Below are 21,605 nucleotides of genomic sequence, written 5' to 3' on the forward strand. Positions count from 1 at the left end.
TAACCTCTCTTAGGCTCAGTTTTATCAACTATAAAATGGGAGCCCTTTCCCCAAGGTTGTTGTGAGGATCAAGAGAATTAATATGCATGAATTGCTTAGAACAATGACTGGCATATGGCAAACAATAAAAAAATGCTATTATTCTTAGAATGTTTTCCAATTCGATTTCTTTAGGCCTCCGGCCAAACTAGGACTTAATCACAAGAACTTTTAGAAATAAAAAGACAGAGAAAGCACTCTGGTTTGCCACATTAGAATAAACTCTAAAGATCCAAATCCCGCTTCTACACTCCCATAACAAATTTAGTTTTTTCCCTCTCACATGCTATGACCTTATTAGACCAGTCCATTTACTCGTAATGGGAAACGGCTTTTATGGTTATGAATAACCAGATTCACATAGGTCTTTCTGTGAATTACAGTGTTCTTTTTAAAGCCCATTTGTAAATGGCCTCTATAAAACATATTTCCATAACTCCTGCTAAATTACTTGTAGTTTCTCTTTTAAGAGTTACAGATTCCCATGCCCTACTATGTAAGTAGTATACAACATTAGGCAAGAAATAATTCATGTGTGAAGTCAATTATTTTTCCTAGTTTATATTGGTTACAGGAAAAATACTAGAAGAAACCAAATATCATGCGACATATTAGTTTCCAAATCAATAAAACACTTCCTCTTACAAAGTTTCATAATATAAAATACTGGACTCAGGACCTGATGACAGTACTAGCAACTGAATAAAAGCCACAGTTCAGTGATGTTATCTGAACCTATTCCAAACTAATCTAGGTTATCGGGAGGCACTTTAACAGAGAAGCACATTTAACTTATACCCAAAGACCAGTAACACTACCATAAAAATAAGGAAAATATCTTCAAATGAAATGATTCATAAAATTTTAGAGAATGTTAAGATTGAAACTAAAAAACTATTGATTTCACATTTAAACTTATTTAGGGAAAAAAAATCCCAGTTAGACTACTCAAAAGCAAGTCTCAAGGATCCCTTGTTCAAATGTAGTAAATTATGTGCCACTGTATCCCAAAATTGTTCTTTTTTTTCTTCTCTCTTTCAAGAAGCATTAACCCGTAGTTGCTTCACTTTAGCTACTGCTTGCTTGCTTGTTGTATGTGCCTCGCCGGGACAAGACGAGGGTCTCGAACCAGTGACCCCAGCATTTCAGGTCAAGGCTCTATCCACTGTACCACTACAGGCCAGGCCCAAAGTTTTCTAGACTTAACAATGGTATTTTACTTTAAATTGTTGGATTTCCCACATATTTTGGAAATATTTTTAAAAATTGGGCTTTAGATCTGGGGTCAACAAATATTTTTCATAAAGGGCCAGATAGTAAATATTTTAGACTTTTCAGGCTTAAATACTGTCTGTGCTGCATTTGTTTTTTTGTAGTCTTTCAAAATCCTTTTAAAAATGTCAAAACCATTCTTTGCTCAGTTCCTATAAAAACAGGCTGCAGCCTGATTTGCCCGTGGCCATAGTTTTCCCACCCCTGCTTTACACCACATATATTGTTACTATATCAATTCCAGATATTAATTCTTCTTCCTTCAAATATTTGTTCAAATGTCACCTGAATGAGGCCTCCTCTAAGCACATTCCTACCTGTCCCCATATATATATAGCATAGTATATAATACATAGTATATTACCTAACTTTTTCTCCCTACCCCCACCTCTGCATACCACCACCAAGATAAGTTCTATGAAAGCAAATAGTTTTTTTCACTGATGTGTCTCCTGTCCCTAGAATAGTCAGGCATATTAGTAGACACTTAATAAATAAATCTACCCTCACACTTATAAAACAAATACCATGGAGGAAATATGTAGCATCCTAATGAAACAATTTAACAAATGAAAAGGTATTCAGGGACAAGATTGACAAATACTTTCATTTTTAAATTGTTTCTAGTCATAAAACATTTTAAAGGGGAAAATAGTTCAAAATTAAACCATTTCCTTATTGTCCCATAAAATGAGGTTCTTATATACTAATTCCCTAGAGGTTTATCATTACTTTAGCTTACTTAACAAATTTCAATTGTCATTCCTAAACCCCTACACAGACCTGTTCTGCCTCTTTGATCTTATCTGTATGTTATCCCTGCCCATTCCACTCACTAATCCAGTCTGGCAACTTGAAAAGTTTAGCAAAGCCGGGAAAAGTTACTTCACCTCAACCATGGCTCCAGCTCCCAATATACCCTTTTAATAAACTTCCTAATATTGTAATCGTTCCTACTTTGTCTTTATCATTCAATATAAAGAAAGCATAAAGCTGTTTCTATTGAATTCTCAGTGATTAGGTCAGACTTAAAAGTTATTTTTAATTGCTATATGTGGTTTCATAATTTTTACCTATAGATTTTTCTTCCCATCACTCTGATATTTACTTGGCAAAGTATTGAGGAAATAACTTTGGGAATTTAGTCAGGACCACCACCATTCAAATTAGGCTACTATATTTCTAAACTTATATTAAAACATAAAAACCCACTAATGACTTCAAGTTTCTACCACTATCACTGACAAATTGATACTTAATAGACATTAGTAAATCAATACTAAGTATATTAGTAACATTAATGTGGGGGTTAAATTACACTAGAGATCACACTAAGACATCCTAAAGTCAAACTACAATACAATTAACTGCTGATACAAGAATGAATGCTTACAGCAAAGGAAATGTGTTTTAAAACCTTTTTATCCAACAAGTTTTTCTTCATCTACTATTTTCTCTTAATGGCTGCTAATTCTGCCATTCTTACCAGACAAGCAACAAAGTTCAACTTTAAAATCCAAGGAAGAAAAATAAATAAACAAAATCCAAGATCCAAGGGTTAAGATGACTCTTCAGACCTATTCTTTATTGACACAATTCTGTACTCCTAAAAGTGCTAAGGCTGTGATTTTGAAAGAAAAAAAAACTAGAATAAAAGCTACTATAGAACTTTATTTTCCAAAAATTATTTTCAACTGTTTTTGTGGCCTCAATTATCATAAAATCAGATTAAGTTTGGTAGAACTAAATCAGGGCCAAACCTCCTTATAGAGCTAGTATTACAAAAACCAAATTGATCCTTTTTTGTTCTTAAAAAAGCTAGGCGATTCCCAAATTAAGTCACTTTGTCATTTTATACCAATGTCCCTGGAGAATAACATGGCCCAACACACCACATATCCCACTTAATCTAGTTCAAAGGAGTAACATAACGTGAGAAACTGCACTGTGTAATTCCTTTATTTTCTGCATATTAGTGTTTTACCAACACTACAACCATTAAGAACACAATTCCAGGTACTGCACTTTTTAGTTTGGGGCAGTCTACAGACTCATTTACTTATATTAGACAAGATTAACCTCATCCAAAATTTACTGCAGTTTATAAATTCACATAAATACAGAAATTGATGCAATTAAACAAAAACTTCTGGATCTCATTTTTTAGATTCTTATATTATAACTTTCTCTGCAGGCTATAATTACCTGCCCTATGATCAGCAATAGTTATGGTTCAATTTAACTACATCAATTATCAGCCTTTCATATTTTTTTTTAAAAAGTGAAAATTACAATTTCTTACCAAAATTAGGGTTTTCCAAATTTCAGATATTTGCTTCCCCCCACCCCCTTGTTATTCAACATTTCAGATAAACTAAAAGTAACATCTCACCTGCAACATTCAATAGCAATCACTTGATGTATAAAATTTTAACTATGCCCCAGTTATTTTTAAGACACACAAAAAATGGCTGCCTATCCATCTAACTCTCGTAAGTTAGAAATACTACATTAAGAATTAAAACGAGGGTTTCAAGTTTCCTCCAGTTTAGGCATTTATACCTTTGTGCTTGTTTCAGGACGTTATTATAGCATTGACATTTGTATTACTCATGTATGTACCTTAATGCAATCATTTAAAACACTAAGAACTAAATTTATGGTGGAGCCTTGGGAAATCTTAAAAGCAACTGAAAATGTTCTTAGATGTGTCTGCCAGCTTCATTTCTGGAGTTACTTCTACTAAAGTGAAACAAAACTTGACACTTGTTGCATTTGTAATTCAAAAATCCCTCTGCACTCTCCGGAGCACCTTTGCTCCTCTGCTTTAAGTGAAATGCTTGTCAAAAGTTTTACTTTGAATAATTTTTTATAGCCTTATGCTTCTCATACATCTTTGGTAAAAGCTCCATTATAAAACATGGCCAAAGCACAAAGGACCAATACTGTCCAACTATATACCATGATATCCCGTTCAATTTCAGTTTTCAAACACCCTCATAAAACCCACCTCTTTTCTTGTACACTGCCTTTGCAGTCTACATTTCTGAAACTCCCTAAGTTGAATTCCTTGAGGATCTCTAAAATTAATCCTTAAGGCTTGTTAAGAACCAGATGCTGCTTCACAATTCTGTATCAGGCATTAACATTTGGTTCAAAGTATTATCATAATGGTCTCAACAATCTAGTTACTGGTCCTAACCCACTAAGCAAGTAATCTTGTTAGGATCTGGGCATCACCAAGTGAGCACACTGCTTACTCTTGAAGAAAAATAAGTTTACATTCATTGTCATCTGTAGGTTCTCTTTATCTTCCTCTTTGTCATTCTTCAAGTCTACACGTCATTCATTCATCACATTTCCTTCCTTAAAAAAGATATTGTATTATTGAACCTACAGGATATCTGCTTTACTCTTTACATGAGTTAAACCTACAATCAAACAGAATTACTTTATTTATAAAACATCTTTTCCAGTGTTCTTATTAATGGAGGTGTGGCTCACTCATCTATAAGACACTTATCCTCAGTTGCTATGTGAAAACAGAAACGTGTATTTTTCCAAGTAGGTAAAAGGTGCATATAATTTGAATTGTTAAATGCTTTATTAATGAACAAAGTAAACATCCTAGTAATTTTTAAAACTATTGGATTTAAACATTTGAAACATGGTAAAAGTTTGTATTCCAGTTTCACCCAAAAGTCACTTAAAATACCTACAAATATTTTGACAGTGTAAGGATAAACTATTATTGCTGCATTTTCTGGAGTCTTTTAAGTTAAAAAAGGGAAAACACAGCAAAGTGGCTAACTTTGCGGTAGAAAAATACCTATGTTCTTGACAGGTTACAATTTCATATTTTTGTGCAGTATAAGTTAACTATGTAATGGGAAACTTGAGTTTTATCCTTACTCATGCATGATGTATGTTTTAGAACTTAATAGCTGGCATTTCAAATAACTTCTTATATTACTTTTTTGACATACTGATGTGCAATTGGAACATATTACAATGTATTACTCATTATTTGCCACTTTGGGCTAAGTTTACTATACTGATCTTAGATATAAAAGGTCACATTTGAAATTACTAAATTAGAACTCATAAGGGAGGGGGAAAAAGGCCTTAAATATAAAAGACAAACGGCAGTTTGATTAAGCAATAATTTTCAGTTTACTAGATGAAACAGACTTGCAACATAGTCTGCAGGAATGCAAAATAAGCCATCTACAGCAAGTGATAAGGAAACGGGGCAAAAAGGAAAAAAAGCATACATTGGAAAAAAAGGTTCTCTCGAAATAAAAAAATCATACCATTATTATGAAGGACTTTACCGAGAACTGCTATATTTCCCCCATCCCATTTGCTGGAAGTTAACAAGAGCATCTAGCACTTTGTGTTCATGTCAAATTGTCAGATCAGAGCACCCTAACGCAAAGCAGAAAAGAAGAAAAAAAGAAGGAAACCCCCTACCCCATCCCAAACCGTAGAACTGTAACTCCAGAGTTCAAATTCAAAAGAAAGTGGCCATTGAAAGAGGTGATGGTGGCGATAATCCTATGAATGGGTTTTTGATTTCTCTCCTTCCGGGGGATGGGTGGAGAATGCTCATTAGGATTTGTAGTTAGAGGTTAACCATGTGAGCCCCTCGTAGAGTCCGTCCCCTGTGGTGGCACAGGAGGGCTGCACATACCAGTTCCTGTCCCGAATCCGGGTCAGGCCCAGTTTCTCCTGGATCTCGTGGGGCTTCATGGCATCAGGCAGGTCCTGCTTGTTGGCGAAGATGAGGATTATGGCGTCCCTCATCTCCCGGTCATTGATAATGCGGTGCAGCTCCTGGCGGGCCTCGTCGATGCGGTCGCGGTCGGCGCAGTCCACCACGAAGATCAGACCCTGGGTCCCGGTGTAGTAATGCCGCCAGAGCGGCCGGATCTTGTCCTGACCGCCCACATCCCACACGTTGAACTTGACGTTTTTGTAAGTCACCGTCTCCACGTTGAAGCCCACGGTGGGGATGGTGGTCACTGACTGGCCCAGCTTCAACTTGTACAGGATCGTTGTCTTGCCGGCCGCGTCCAGGCCCAACATGAGGATCCGCATTTCCTTGTTCCCGAAGATCTTGGATAGCACCTTCCCCATCGCGTCGGAGGAGCCGGGGCCGGGGGCATTCAGGTGTCCCGGGTCCCCTCAGCCAACAACGCCGCCTCCGCGAAACCGAAACGAAGCCTCCCGGCCGCGAGGGCGCCCGAGCGGCCTGCGTGGGAGTTGCCTCCTCGGGGCAGAGGCCAGGGCCGGCCACTCACTCGGGCATCACCGGCCGCACAACTTGACTCCTCCGGTCGCCGCTGCCGCCGGGGCCCTAAGCCTGCGCCCCGAGAGCCGCCGCCCTGCTGAGGCGCGGCCCGGCCCGGAACTGCCCTTCCCCCCGCCGGCGCCGCGCGAGCGCCGCTGCGGTTCCCGCTCCTCCGCCTTCTCCTCCCAACGCCGCGGGAGAGAGACTACGGTCCTCCCGCCGGCCCGCGAGCACCAGGCTCACCACCAACCCAGGCCACCCGAGAGGCAGCGAGGTTCCGGCGGCTCTTCAGGTCATTGATCCTCGCGGGAACTCGGTGCGCTGCCTGCAGAGACACAGAGGGGGAGAAAGGAGTTAACAGAGGGGGAGAAAGGAGTTAGTCCCAGAGCTCCAGAGGGGAGCGAGGGCCGAGGTGGCCCGCTTTCCCAGCTCGGCCTGGGAGAGTACCTCTAGCCGCCGCCCCGAGCGCGGGCTCCCTCCGGCCGGCCGCCACCTCCTCCTCCCAGCTCTGCCGCCGCCGCCGCCGGAAAAGGCGCCGAGGAAACCGCCTCACTTCCCCTCCCGACCACGCACGCGCAGCACAGGCCGACCGTTCGGACCAGAGCGACCTCTGTAAGGAGAGCGGCCCGCGCGCCAAACGTCATGGGCGCCACGCGCAGAAGGGGCGGGGTTACGGCGGCTCGGAGGGCTTGCAAGTGCGACCATTCCCCCCCACCCCGCCCAGACCCGCGAATCTCGGACTGCCACCGCTGGCCACCTGTTGCCGCTCCAGCGTATCCTCCTTTTTCTCTTTCCTCTTCCCCAACATCCCGCTCGAACTAGAGGAGCGAAAACACAAGGGAGCCGCATAGGGTGGGGCCCGCGGGTAGCCGGCTCCCATGACTGACCGCCTCCCTCCATGCTGCACCCAGGTCGCGCCTCAGACCTCGTCGTCCGCCAGATGCTCCCCGAGTTCCCTCCGTACCGCCCCAGCCTTTGAGCTCCCTCGGTCTATCGGGGAAGCCCTGCCTGTTGTTTTTACCTTCCCACCCCTCCTCGGCTTCCTTTATTCCTTGTGCTCTGTGCGTTTCCTGAAAGACACGTGGGAGACAACTGTGTCCCGTGGAATCTGCCCGTCAGTGAGTTGCGGTGCTTTTACGAGCTTGGGTTGGCTCTGAAGCCCTTCTTTTTTGAGTGTTTGAAACTTATCTAGACAACTCACCAGGACCAGTCCACGTTTCTTAAAAACTACAGTATTATCAGGAGTTAACTGTGCCTTGCCGCATTTTCAATTTTATGTGGTAACTTTACATATTTAAATATCTAATTTTAATGTATTAGTAGTAGCCTCTTACCCACCACTCCGTTCTTAACTTTTAAGAGGCCTAGATGGTATAATCTTAGCATAAGATTTAGAATCAGATTACTTTTCTGGCTTGGATCTAGGCATTTAACCTTTCTAAGTTTGTTATCTCATGTGTAAACAGTGTAATACTGGCTTTGCTCTCTGCACCCTACTTGAGGTTTAAATAATATTAGGGAACCTAATATTAGGGAAAACTTTAGGGACCCTTTTTGTATCAAGTGGTTAGCATTAAGGTTAAGCTTAAAGTTAAAAAATGAGGTGAAAACTTAGCTGAACCAGGGGGAGGAAAAACAGATTTTTAAAAATAGGAAGATGGTATAACAGCATACGGTAAAAAAAATTTATTTCATAATTTAAGAAAATTTGAAAATGGAGTAAGGTGAAATGATAACCTTATAAGCCTCATGCCTGAAATAAACTTAACTAAAGTTATTAATATTTGGGCAATGACCTAATTTACTTTCCATCTGCCTTGATGTGTACTTAATCCCCTAAGAGCCCTGTGGGATAGGTAGCATTAATAAGGTCCCTTTACACTTGAGGAAACTGGGCTTTCTAAGAGATCACAAGGCCTACAGCAACCAAGTGGAGGAGTCAGGATTCAAACCCAGACCACTTGATTCAGAGCGTTGGGCTCAATAGCGCAAGTCACAAAATTATACTTCCTTGGGAAAAAAAGCCCCTGGCAGGGAGCCTCACTTCCCTGCCATCTCTACATGGCAGGCCCTCCTGGATGTTATCCCTGGTGAATTTGCTCTCAGCTGAGGCAAAAAAGGGAGAAGAAAGCCTAACTTTATTTTGTGTCCCAGCATCCAGAAGGGTCAAATGGAGGCTGTTTGGAGAATGAGCTGGCCTTGCATGGGGAAGGACAGATTACCTATGTCTCTGTCGCCCCCTCCTGTCTCAAAAAAGAACTTCACATCCCCACAGCCCTTGGGGAGCATCCTAATCCCAGTGTAGGCTAGAAAAGTGGGTATGGAGCAGTGCTTCCTAAAGCATCCATGATGAAGGACCAAGCTGTGGTTTTTCTTTTAACTTGCTTTTAACTTTTTATAAAATGAAATAAAAATTAATTAGTATGCAAATTAAAACCACAATGAGATATCACCTCACACCTGCCAATATGGCTTATGGCTTTCATTAACAAATCAACAAACAAGTGCTGATGAGGATGTGGAGAAAAGGGAATCCTCTTGTGCTACTGTTGAGCATGCAGACTCGTCCAACCACTGTGGAAAACAGTATGGCGTTTCTTCATAAAATTAAAAATGGAGCTATCTTATGACCCAGCTGTCCCACTTCTAGGAATATATCCTAAGAGTCCTAAAACACATTTAAAAGAAGATATGCACCCCCATGTTCATTGCAGCATTGTTTACAATAGCCAAGATCTAGAAACAGCCCAAGTGTCCATCAATGGACAAGTGGATAAAACCACTGTGGTACACTTTTGCACTGGAATACTACTACGTGGCTGTAAAAAAAGAAGGAAATCTTATTTTTTATGACAGTATGGATAGACCTGGAGATTATTATGCAAAGTGAACTAAGACAGGAAAAGACAAATACCGCATGATCTCACTTATATGTGGAATCTAATGAACACAAACTAAGGAACAAAATAGAAACAGAGGCAGGGTCACAGGGAACAAATGGACAGCTGTCAGAGGGAAGGGGGAAGAAGGGATAGGATCAAAGAAGGAGAAGGGATTAGCCCAAATCATATAAACATAACACATAGATACAGATAACAGGGTAGCAATAGCTAGAGGGAAAGGGGGAAGGAGGAAGAGGGGCAAAAGAGGGGAAATGGGGATGGAAAGAGAATTTGGCCTGACCAGGTGGCCTGACCAGGTGGTGGCACAGTGGATAGAGCATCAGACTGGGATGTGGAGGACCCAGGTTTGAGACCCTAAGGTTGCCAGTTTGAGTGTGGGCTCATCTGGTTTGAGCAAAGTTCACCAACTTGAACCCAAGGTCGCTGGCTTGAGCAAGGGGTCACGGTCTGTTGTAACCCCCGGTCAAGGCACATATGAGAAATCAATCAATGAACAACTACGGAGCCACAACAAAGAATTGATGTTTCTCATCTGTCTCCCTTCCTGTCTGTCCCTATCTGTCCCTCTCTCTGACTCTCTTTGTCTCTGCCACAAAAAATAAAAAAAGATTTTGCATGGGGTATGGGGCAGCACGATGCTGTGTGTAGAGCCTGTTATATTGAGAGGGACACTTGAAACTGTCAACACAATAAATTAATAAAAAAAAATTTCAAGTGAAAGGAAAGGAGATAGACTCCCGCGTGCACCCCGACCAGGATCCACCTGGCACCCCCTGTCTGGGGCTAATTCTCTGCTCATCTGGGGCCATGCTTCCAACCAAGCTATTTTTTTTTTTTTAGTGCCTGAGACAGGTTCCACGGAGCCATCTTCAGCGCTCAGGTCAATGCTGCTGTAACCGACTGAGCCATGGCTGCAGGAGGGGGAGGGGTGTGTGTGTGAAAAAGCAGATGGTCGCTTCTGTGTGCACTGACTGGGTATTGAATCCAGGACATCCATACGCTGGGCCGGGGCTCTACCACTGAGCCAACCTGCCAGGGCTTAATAAAAAAAAAAAATTTTAATGAAATGCTGCTTCAATGGTGTGGCACTGTCAAGTTGCTATAAAAGTTTCTAAATGCTTACTCTCAAGTTCTCAGTAAGTACTTCCTGTATTTGTCTTCATATGGACAAGTAACAATAGTTTGAGCCAGCACAGGTCCAGGGACCACACATGGAGTAGAACTGGTCAAATGGCCACTGCCAGCCCAAGGTCATATTCCCTGGGGCACTGCCTCAGCAGCCAGTAAGGACCCCTGTGCCATTCTTAGACAGGTCCTGCTGCTGACTCAGTGCAGCTCTGGAGCCGGAACAAAGGGGTAACTTAGGTCTGAGAGAGTCCTAGGGACAGTGCCCAGAAACCAAGCCCTGGGCTCTGCCCTCACTGTCTATGTGACAGACCCACAGGAAGGCTGAGGCTGTCCAGCCAAAGAGGCCTCTAGAAGTACACACCTTCCCCTGAAAAGCAGGGAGACGGGAGGTCATAACCTGATGTGGGGGCAAATATGGTGAATGCCTTGGGTTTGATTCCAAAATTGTACAGGTAAATCACCTTGGCACTCTCGGCTTCCTCTTCCACAAATGTAAAAAAGGAGAGGGTTGGGTGCCCTTAAGAGTCCCTTGTAAACCTAACAGGCCATGTTTGTCCTGAAAGATCTGCCTGTCCTCAAGGAGGGGCAGTGAGGCTAATGCACTGCCAGTAGGACAGATTAGACTGAGCTCAATGGAAGTGGGTATTAGTTGTGCATTGCAGGCTGCCCCCAGGGGTTCTTCAGGGACAAGGAAGATCCAGGGCTGGAAAGACCAGAAAAGGAGGAAGAAGCAAATACATGATCCATTTGGTTCAATTTAATTGCTAAGATGGGCATCAAGCCTCACTCAGCAGCTGAGGCAGAGAAGTGAGTGCTGCAAGTCACGGAACCCTTATTGTAAAGGAGGCTACCAATTCTACAGAGGATATAAACTTTCTCCTGGCCCTAGATTTTAAAAGAATTTTTCACATGTGACAATAGCCTCCACAAGTTTTATGGCAAAAGCAGAAGTGGTTTTCATGTGGCAGTTTCTTTGAAAAACCTTGGAGTAAAGCCAAGGGCACGTCAGATAGCACAGCAGCTCAGTAACCATCTTCTTAATTTTTTAGACAAGAAATGAACTTGATCCTGTGTTACACAGGAGGCAAGGCCATATGAAGATGCACTTGGTTTCCTCTTAGGTGGGTCACTAGTGGACATACAAATATGCCTTTCCTTTCCACAGTATGGACTGATTTTCACCCTTGGGCCAACAGCAGACACCCTTGCCAGCCTGACTCCCACACCCTGGCCTAGAGGCAGTCTGCTATGTAGAGGCTATTTTAGCCATTCCTATGATTAGTCACTATTAGGCAGCATTGAGACAGTAACTGTAAAGCAAACTTTAAAAAAATCTTTGTAAGCAAAGCCATTCAGCTTGTATGCAATTCCACCAATCTACTAATTCTATTAATTTTGAAAATTCAATATTCAGCTGTTTTAAAAGGTGTACAAATGGGCCCTGTTCGGTTGGCTCAACGGTAGAGCATCGGCATCGGCCCAGTGTGTGGAAGTCCTGGGTTCAATTCCCGAACAAGGCACACAGGAGAAGCGCCCATCTGCTTCTCCACCCTCCCCCCTCTCCTTTCTCTCTCTCTTCCCCTCCTGCAGCCAAGGTTTCACCATTGGAGCAGTTGGCCCCGGGCACTGAGGACGGCTCCATGGCCTCAGCCTCAGGTGCTAGAATGGCTCCAATTGCAATGGAGAAACGGCCCAGATGGGCAGAGCATTGGCCCCTGGTGGGCATGCCAGGTGGGTCTTGTTCAGGCACATGCGCAAGTCTCTCTCTGCCTCCCCGTTTCTCATTTCAGAAAAATACAAAAATAAATAAGTAAATGGTGTAAAAATGAAACTGACTTTAATAGTAGGAATTATTTCTCAGATTTTCTTTTAAATGTTTTAAGTGTCTGTCCTATGAGAGATAGCAAAGAAATGCTAACTTTTTATTTTTTAAACACAAATGGTGCTATTTTACATGTACCATTTCACTTAATCTTACAAGAACTCTGTGAGGTATCCCCACCAGGCATATAAAGAAATAGGCAACTTACCATCTTGAGTGCCTCATATAAGGTCACACTGCTTATAGTGGGCAGTGTGGGATTTGAGTCAACCCAAGTAGTCTGACCCCGAGCACTTAACCCTGCATGCCCAAAGACCTGAAATTGTCCAAAGTTCCCTCCAGAGCTTCTTGGAATAAGTTGTTTCTCCTCCAAATTTTGAAAAATTAACAATAGACTTAATTGTTGCTCCCCACCTCTCAACCAGCCATATGGTAGTAACGGGGTCATTATTCCCAATTTACAAGTATGTCCCATCCCATTCTTGCTGCTTAATGAAAGTGCTAGAATCTCCTGGAATAGAAGTTTCACAACAAATCCATTAACCAGCACCTGAAACCATGATGCCAAACTTAAAAGCTATTAAAAGTAATTCAGAGTTGTGGTTTTTAAAAAATCCAAACAATATGCAAAAGGATAAATTGAAATGGAAAAAAATATATCTCTCCCGTCTTCTCTAATTATTCTCTTTAGGGATAATCACTATTGTTACTTTTTAATCCTTCCAGAATTTTTTTTTTACACATAGAAATATATGCATGTGGATCTTTTAGATATTATATATACACTGTACTGGTCTAAAACTTGCCTTTTTCTCTTAAGTTATCCTGGATAACTTAAGTAGCAGCATTCCTGTTAATGGCTACATGGAAGCCTCCTCCTCTCATGCACATATTTTCCTTTTACAAATAGTGCTTCCATGAAATTGTACACGTATTTTTGGATGGATTTCTGTAAGGGAAATTCCTGGGTGGAAGGTAGGGAACTTTGAATTCTGAGAAATAGAACTCAATTATATTCCTTAAAAAGTTGTAACTTGCCTGACCAGGCTGTGGCGCAGTGGATAGAGTGTCGGACTGGGATGTGGAGGACCCAGGTTCGAGACCCTGAGGTCACCAGCTTGAGCGCGGGCTCATCTGGTTTGAGCAAAAGCTCACCAGCTTGAGCCCAAAGTCACTAGCTCGAGCAAGGAGTTACTCAATCTGCTGTAGCCCCACGGTCAAGGCACATATGAGAAAGCAATCAATGAACAACTAAGGTGTTACAATGAAAAACTGATGATTGATGCTTTCATCTCCCTCCGTTCCTGTCTGTCTCTCCCTATCTATCCCTCTCTCTGACTCTCTCTCTGTCCCTGTGGAAAAAAAAAAAATGTAACTTACACTTAAAGCAAAACAAACCGTGCGCGCGCGCGTGCACACACACACACACACACACACACACACACACAAGCAACAGTTCATTTTCCAAGTGTTGTCAGCATGGTTTATTAGCCAACTGTTAAATCTTCCTTCAGTATTTGAAGACGGTTATTAATTCAGTCACTCAGTGTTTAGTATGCTCCCTCTACTTAGCAGGCACAGCGAGTGTTTGCCCAGGACTTCCCAACTCTAATCATCAGACTCTTCAGGAGTATTTGCTAAACTGCAGATTCCTGGCCACCTCCCGTAAATCCTGGTTCAGTGGCCAATGGAGGAGCCCATGAAGCTGTTTAGTTGTTTCATTCCTTTTTTTTTTTTTTTTTTTTTTTTGCTTTAACAGATTCCCAGGTGACTCAGTAGATAAACAGCCAAACGTAAAGCAAATCTTTTCACTTCTTTCTATGAACAAAAACGCTTTATGGAAATGAAGGTGCTGGGAATAGTCTGGATCCACCTCCCCAAAGCAAAAGGTAAGGGAATTAATTGACATAATCTCAACTATTAATGTCCAAACGCGGAAATCTATTGTCACTTCCTAACCTTGCAAAAAAGCAGCCTTGTGTAGGAATGGGTCATTATTCCCAATTTACAGGTATATTCCATTCTATTCCCGCTGGCAAACGAAAGTGCTGGAACCTCCCGAAATAGAGGTTTCACAACCGATTAGTCGCATTAAGCCACTAACCAGCGCCCGACACGTCGACACAGCCTCTAAAACTGCCTTCAAAAGTTACTACTAGCGAGACTGATGCTAATGGGCACGCGCAAAAGGTCCGATCTTCGAGTGCCCCTAGTGGTCAATAGGCCTCAGTGCAATTGGGAACTTCGGCTTCTCTCGGTCACACTGGGCTTCTAGCCCCGCCTCTCGTCCCGCCATTTCCTGCCAGCGCGGACGTTGATTGGCAAACGGCAGGCTAGAAGAATTTGAGCGCGGGCGCCCGCCTCTCATACTGGCGCCAGTGGAGAACCTTGGTTCTTTTAAATGAAAGGCGGAAGCGAGTTGAGAGCACTTCATTCGGCCATGGCCTGGGTCTCCTGCATCTTCTCCCTCATCCTAGGCGATGACATGACTAGGGAGGTGACAGGTCACCATGTCCAGAAGGAAGTTTACGGGCTCAGGGATGCCACGCCTTTGTTTCACTGTCTCACATGCTGAGACTTTTCTTCATCAGTAAGGCCTGGCATAGGCATCACCTGAGAAAACCCCCGACGCTCTCTCGTTATGTCTGTGGAGCCGGGTCCTCTGAGTTTAGGATTCAAGGATGTGTAAGGCCAGACTTGGTACCAGCCTCTAGGCCTCCTCGGTACTCATCTGGGTCCCTGGGTTCCCATCTCAAAACCTGAACACCGCCCTGGCCACATAGCTCAGTCGGTTGGAGCATCATCCCGGAGCACGGAGGTCGCCGGTTCGATTCCAGGTCAGGGCACATACAGGAGCAGCTCAATGTTCCTGTCTCTCTCTCTGCCCCTGCCTTTCTCAAATAAATAAATGAATAAATATTAAAAAAAAGAAAAAAAAAAAAACCCTGAACACCCACATCTGTATCTGGCAACCGGGAAGGTGCATACTAAATGCGAATTAAGTTAATGAATGAGGTTTGTGCGGCACACCACAGTGCAAAGAGCATTTGCTGGGCCAGAGACTTGTGTTCCATTTCTGGCTTTGCTAATCGCTGCTGCTGGGCAAATTCCTTTTCCAGGCTGGGCCCTGATTGTCTCACCGTTAAAGTGATAGATACGTGAATTCCAAACTGCCCTCTTGATGTTCCGCTTATCTGTCAGACCTCACCCTTACTGGACTATTGACCCTGAGACAGAGGAATTCCAAAAAGCTGAGAAGCTTCCCCAAGGAGGGGCTCCGGACACACCAGGACTTTTGATTCAACACCCACATGCTCGAAGCCCCCCAAGGAGGAGCATTCCGGACATACCAGGACTTTTGCCTCAGTATCCCCTCAGGCTCTCCCAAACACTATATAACTCGCCCCTAGTCTGTAACCGGTGCTCTTCTCCCCCAGGAGAAGTGCCCGGCAGGGTTCCTTTCTTCCTTTCAATAAAGCCTGTTACTCTGGTCTTTCGGACTCCCATGGATTCCAAAATAAAGGAGAGGTTAGATTCTAATAAGTATACATTGAGCGCCAACAATGAGCCAGGCATTGTGATAAGTGCTGGAGATACAGGTGGGTGAAAACAGCCCTGATCCCCAAACTCACCATGTGGAGAGGGAGGAAGATAATTGAATGAACAATCACAAACACACATCTTCTAAGAAGTGTACTGGGAACTTAGAGCAGAGATTTAATATAGCCCGGCATGAGCTTTTTAAGGCTGGAAGGAGTGGAATTTAACTGGGGTAGGTAGTCAATGGCCAGAGAAAAGGAGGATAGCAGTGCAAAGATTTGGAAGGTGAGAGATGCACATTTCTTTATTTTCCCCAAGACTTCATTCATTTTAGAGGGAGGGGGGAGGAGCAGGAAGCATCAACTGTCATATGTCCCCTGACCAAGCAAGCCTGGGGTTTCGAACCAGCGACCTCAGTGTTCCAGGTGGACGCTTTATCCTCTGCGCCACCGCAGGTCAGGCCACATTTCTTATTTTAACTGAATGTTATAACAACCCTCAAAGTATCTAAGGGGGTTGCAAGCTTCAGTGAGTTAAATTGAATAGAATTGGGGGATTCTTTGGAAGCATAAAACTATTTCAGTCCTGTGAGAATATGTGATAGCTCCCAACCCCTATGTGACAGGAGTTTACCAGAAGATTGTTGAATCTGACTTGAACAATTCTGGTTCCATGATACATGTTGGGTGGTAACTGTGATCTGACTTTGAGGGACATCTGTATTAGTGCTGTTTTGAAAGCAGACCATGTCTGTCTCAAGCTTAGTTACCCAGGCTTGTTTGCAAAGGTGGGAGATGCGGTTTGTAAAGTGACAGAGAAAAGCATCAAGGGCTAGTCACTGTACCTTACAAAAGTACAAGTATGGAAGGGAAGTTCATGGTAGAAGAATTGCTGGACTGAGACACCAGAGGTAGCAGGGCTAGCTTTGCCCTGCACTAGCTTTGTGAACCTGCACTCAGACTCTGAGCAAGTTTCTTGATACAGGCATACTGCATTTTATTGTTTCATTGCGCCTCACAGATGTGTTTTTTACAAATCGAAGGCAAGACCCTCCACCAGCAAAGATTACCAATCACTTTATAGCATTAATTTGGGCTGAACGTGCAATACTTGAGGTATGCCACCACAAAGGCATAAACAGGGCTCATTATGTTCTACTGTAAAGTTCAGAATGGGAGAACATGTGAACATTATTTCTATTTTATTTTTATTTCTTTTATTAAGTGAGAGGAGGAAAGGCAGAGACAGACTCCTGCTAGCACCCTGACCGGGATCCATCCAGCAAGACCCCTATGGAGCAATGCTCTGCCCATCTGGAGCATTGCTCTGTTGCTCAGCAACCGAGCTATTCTTAGTGCCTGAAGCAGAGGCCACAGAGCCATCCTCAGTGCCAGGGTCAATTCACTCCAGTTGAGCCATGGCTGCAGAAGGGGGAGGGAGAGAAAGAGAGAGAAGCAAGAGAGGGAGGGGTGGAGAAGCAGTTGGGCACTTCTCCTGTGTGCTCTGACTGGGAATCAAACATGGGACATCCACTCTCCGGGGCTGACACCCTACCACTGAGTCAACCGATCAAGGCTGTGACGTTATTTCTAAATTATAAAGTGAACCCAGCCAAATCAATAATCACCTGGATCACACTATTCCCTCAGCATTTTACTGTATATGCTCCAAGTTGCTTTGTTGTATAATTATTTTGAACTCTTTCCCTTCCCCCCTCTTTTTCCCTTCAGACGTTACTTTTGCCTTTCTCTTCCCTAAGCTCCAAGGGCCCTTCTCTGCCTTTGTAACTTGTTTCCTGAGCCTTCATAACCCAGCTGGCTCATTTCTACCTCTGTAACTTTCTCAATAAACTTTCTCTCTCTTTTTTTTTTTCAAATTAATTAATTAATTAATTTTTAACAGAGACAGAGAGAGGGACAGACAGACAGGAACGGAGAGATGAGAAGCATCAATCATTAGTTTTTCGTTGCGCATTGCGACACCTTAGTTGTTCATTGATTGCTTTCTCATATGTGCCTTGACTGTGGGCCTTCAGCAGATCGAGTAACCCTTGCTCGAGCCAGCAACCTTGGGTCCAAGTTGGTGAGCTTTTGCTCAAACCAGATAAGCCCACGTTCAAGCTGGCAACCTCGGGGTCTCGAACCTGGGTCCTCGGCATCCCAGTCTGACGCTCTATCCACTGCGCCACTGCCTGGTCAGGCTAAACTTTCTCTTATGATTCGAAAAAATAAAATTTTACATGAGATTCTCTCCCTATCATTTTTAATTAAGAAAGAAGAAAAATAAAATGAGAGGAACCTCAGATTTATTATTATTTTTTTTTTACTTATCTCATTGTGCAGCAACACATTCTGTGACAATTATGATTTTTAAAAAGTTGTTCTTGCCTCACCAGGCGGTGGCGCAGTGGATAGAGTGTCGGACTGGGATGTGGAGGACCCAGGTTAGAGACCCTGAGGTCACCAGCTTGAGCGCGGGCTCATCTGGTTTGAGCAAAAGCTCACCAGCTTGAGCCCAAGGTCGCTGGCTCGAGCAAAGAGTTACTCAATCTGCTGTAGCCCCACGGTCAAGGCACATACGAGAAAGCAATCAATGAACAACTAAGGTGTTGCAACGAAAAACTGATGATTGATGCTTTCATCTCCCTCCGTTCCTGTCTGTCTGTCCCTATCTATCCCTCTCTCTGACTCTCTCTCTGTCTCTGTAAAAAAAAAAAAAAAAAAAAAAAAGTTGTTCTTAGCTCCTGAGTGGGTGGTTCAGGGCATAGAGTGTTGTCCTAGGCATTGAGGTTGTGGGTTCCACCCCCCGTCAAGGCATAGAGGAGCAACCATTGAGTGCACAAACTAAATGGAACAAGTTGATGCTCCTCTCTCTCTCTCTCCCTTCCCTGCCCCTCCATTCCTCTCTCTCTCTCACTCTCTCAGATCAATGGGAAATTTTTTTTAATTTTTATTTAATTTTTTTTAAATTAATAAATAAAAAGTTGTTCTTGTCCTGACCAGATAGCTCAGTTGGTTACAGCCTTGTCCTGAGTGCAAAGGTTGCCAATTCAATTCCCGGTCAGGGCACATACAGTAACAGCTTATTACAGGGGTGAGTTACCCAGCCAGCAATGGAGCTAAGTAGGCTTTCAGTGGCCACAGAATAATTTGGGAACCAGGAGTTCCAGCTGTTCCTTCTACCTATGCAGAAGGGAAATAGGATCACATGAAGCAAGCATTGATGGGCATGTTCACTCACCCTGTTTATTCCTCAGTCTGAAGAGATCTTATTTATGGTCTGCAAAAAGCAAATCTAGGTTCAGAGAAAGATGGGTGGAACTGGACAGTTTTATTCAATATGAAATGAGTAAGAGATTAGCAATTATATGTGTGTGGGGGGGAGGTCTTCTAATATATCAGATCATTCTTTTAAAAGGTTTTTTTTTTTTAATTTTTATTTATTTTTTTATTTATTCAATTTTTTAGAGAGGAGAGGGAGAGAGAGAGAGAGGAGAGATGGAGAGACACAGAGAGAGAAGGGGGGAGGAGCTGGAAGCATCAACTCCCATATGTGCCTTGACCAGGCAAGCCCAGGGTTTCAAACCGGCGACCTCAGCATTTCCAGGTCGACGCTTTATCCACTGGGCCACCACAGGTCAGGCTCTTTTAAAAGGTTTTAAGCTCTATTAGATTTTTACTATATTGTTTTAAAAAGCCAGCCACCCATTAGCCATATTAACACTTGAGTCTTGCTATAGTGAACATTTGCAATTGTATCTTTTTAATTTTTATTTTTTCTTAGTGTGTGCAAGAGAGAGAGAGAAAGAGAGAGATGAGAAGCATCAACTTATAGTTGTAGCACTTTAGTTGTTCACTGATTGCTTTCTCATATGTGCCTTGACCAGGGAGGCTCCAGCTGAGCCAGTGACCTCTTGTTCAAGCCAGCGACCTTAGGCTCAATCCAGTGACCATGGGGTCATGTCTATGACCCCACGTTCAAGCTGGTGAGCCTGCGCTCAAGCCAGATGAGTCCGTGCTCAAGCTGGTGACCTCGGGGTTTCAAACCTGGGTCCTCAGTGTCCCAGGTTGACACTCTTATCCACTGTGCTACCACCTTGATCAGGCTCCAATTGTATCTTAAATTTTTTTTTTACTGATTTTAAAGAGGAACATCGATTTGTTGTTCCACTTATTTAGTATTCGTTGATTCTTTTACGTGCCCTGACTGGGATCAAATCTGTAACCTTGGCATTACCAGGACAATGCTCTGAGCTACCCAGCCAGGGCCTGCAATTGTATCATTTGGTTTGGTTAACTGTATTTGATGTTTATAATACCCTAATTTGCCACTAATTTCAGTTGTTCTAGATGCTGTGCTTCTATCTTTTTAACTCACTTTAAGTATTTCCTCAGCTAAATTTCAGGGAAGTTTCAGTATTGCCTCCTGACGCGAGCACTACGTGCAAGGGTTTCCTGTTATCTTAGGCCTTTCCAGAACTCTGTAAGGTAGGTTCAATCATACTGGTGAGGCCTAACCAGATTGTTCAATTGGTCATTTGTCCAAAGTGCAGAGGTTGCCAGTTTGATCCCCAGTTGGGGCACATACATACAGGAACAGAATGACACTCCTGTCTCTCTCTCCCTTTCCTTCTTGCTAAAATCAAAATCAAAATCATACTGATTCAGGAGGGGACAAAGGAATAGGAGCATGGGCAGAGATGCTGTTAAGAGAACAAGCTTTGGAGGCAGAACATCCTTTTAACCCTTCCACTCACTCACTGGTTTGTAGACCTCAGGTACGTTAACCCTGAGCTTCCACTGACCCATCTGTGACACGTGGTCTCACCATGCAATTGCTGCATCACATTTGCAACTAGTAGTGCTGGTCCCTGGCTGATGAAAGGCAGGCACTTACATTGCATGTGTGGATCAGGCATCTTTGCCACATTTCTCATTGCTTCTCAGTGGCCCTTTTCTAATATGGAAACTCCCAACAAAATTTGATTATCAGCCCTGGCCACTTGGCTCAGTGGTAGAGCGTCAGCCTGACATGTGGATGTCCTGGGTTCAATTCCCAGTCAGGGCACACGGAAGCATCCATTTGCACCCCCTCATACTTCTCTCCTCCTCCTGCAGCCATGGCTCCACTGGAGGGGGCTGGTCTCAGGAGCTGAGATGGCTGCATGGCCTTCATCTCAGGTGCTAAGAGCTTGGTTGCTGAGCAAGTTAACACCCCAGATGGGCAGAGCATCAACCTCTAGTGGGCTTGCTGGGAAGTACCCAGTGGGGGCACATGCAGGAGCCTCCCCTCCTCTCACTGGGAAAAAGAAATTTGATCAACAGTAGCATCAATATACTTTTCTTCATCCTACCCTATCCCTTACTCAGGTCCTAAATTGTTTGCCAAACCTTTTTTGTATCAGATATGCATGCCCAGTGTATCTCTTATTTTGGAGCTTTATGAAAAGAATATGTGCTGTAGATAATTTAATGGGACCTGTTTTTAATATAAACCATTAGTAAAATTCCTATCTGTAGTTTTTCACTGTTGAGAATTTAGAACCCCTTTCCGATGAGCCTGAGACTTTAAGTGCTTTGAGCATTTCCAGAGATGAATGACATTTCTT

The 21,605-nt window shown here is 43.3% G+C and overlaps 2 protein-coding genes across 3 annotated transcripts in view; both read right to left on the reverse strand.

The window, feature by feature from the left end:
• PAQR5 (progestin and adipoQ receptor family member 5) overlaps positions 1-21,605 on the reverse strand; it is a 443,329-nt gene that overhangs the window by 268,990 nt on the left and 152,734 nt on the right. The gene's annotated exons all lie outside the window — the stretch shown is intronic.
• ARF6 (ADP ribosylation factor 6) lies at positions 3,253-7,501 on the reverse strand. Of its 2 annotated transcripts, none has more exons than XM_066387926.1 (2): positions 7,362-7,501; positions 3,253-6,929 (listed from the first exon to the last, which is right to left on the reverse strand). In XM_066387926.1, exon 2 carries the CDS (start codon positions 6,448-6,450, stop codon positions 5,923-5,925), a length of 528 nt encoding a protein of 175 aa, XP_066244023.1. In that variant the 5' UTR covers positions 6,451-6,929; positions 7,362-7,501; the 3' UTR covers positions 3,253-5,922. The 2 variants fall into 2 exon arrangements, with proteins under 2 accessions (XP_066244023.1, XP_066244021.1); XM_066387924.1 differs by lacking the exon at positions 7,362-7,501 and adding an exon at positions 7,052-7,231.

This window comes from Saccopteryx leptura, chromosome 6, assembly GCF_036850995.1.
Source record: "Saccopteryx leptura isolate mSacLep1 chromosome 6, mSacLep1_pri_phased_curated, whole genome shotgun sequence".
Taxonomy (NCBI): domain Eukaryota; kingdom Metazoa; phylum Chordata; class Mammalia; order Chiroptera; family Emballonuridae; genus Saccopteryx; species Saccopteryx leptura.

What these genes read in the sequence shown, in the direction of transcription:
- ARF6 (XM_066387926.1), bottom strand. Translation starts at nt 6,450, where the DNA reads ATGGGGAAGGTGCTATCCAAGATCTTCGGGAACAAGGAAATGCGGATC.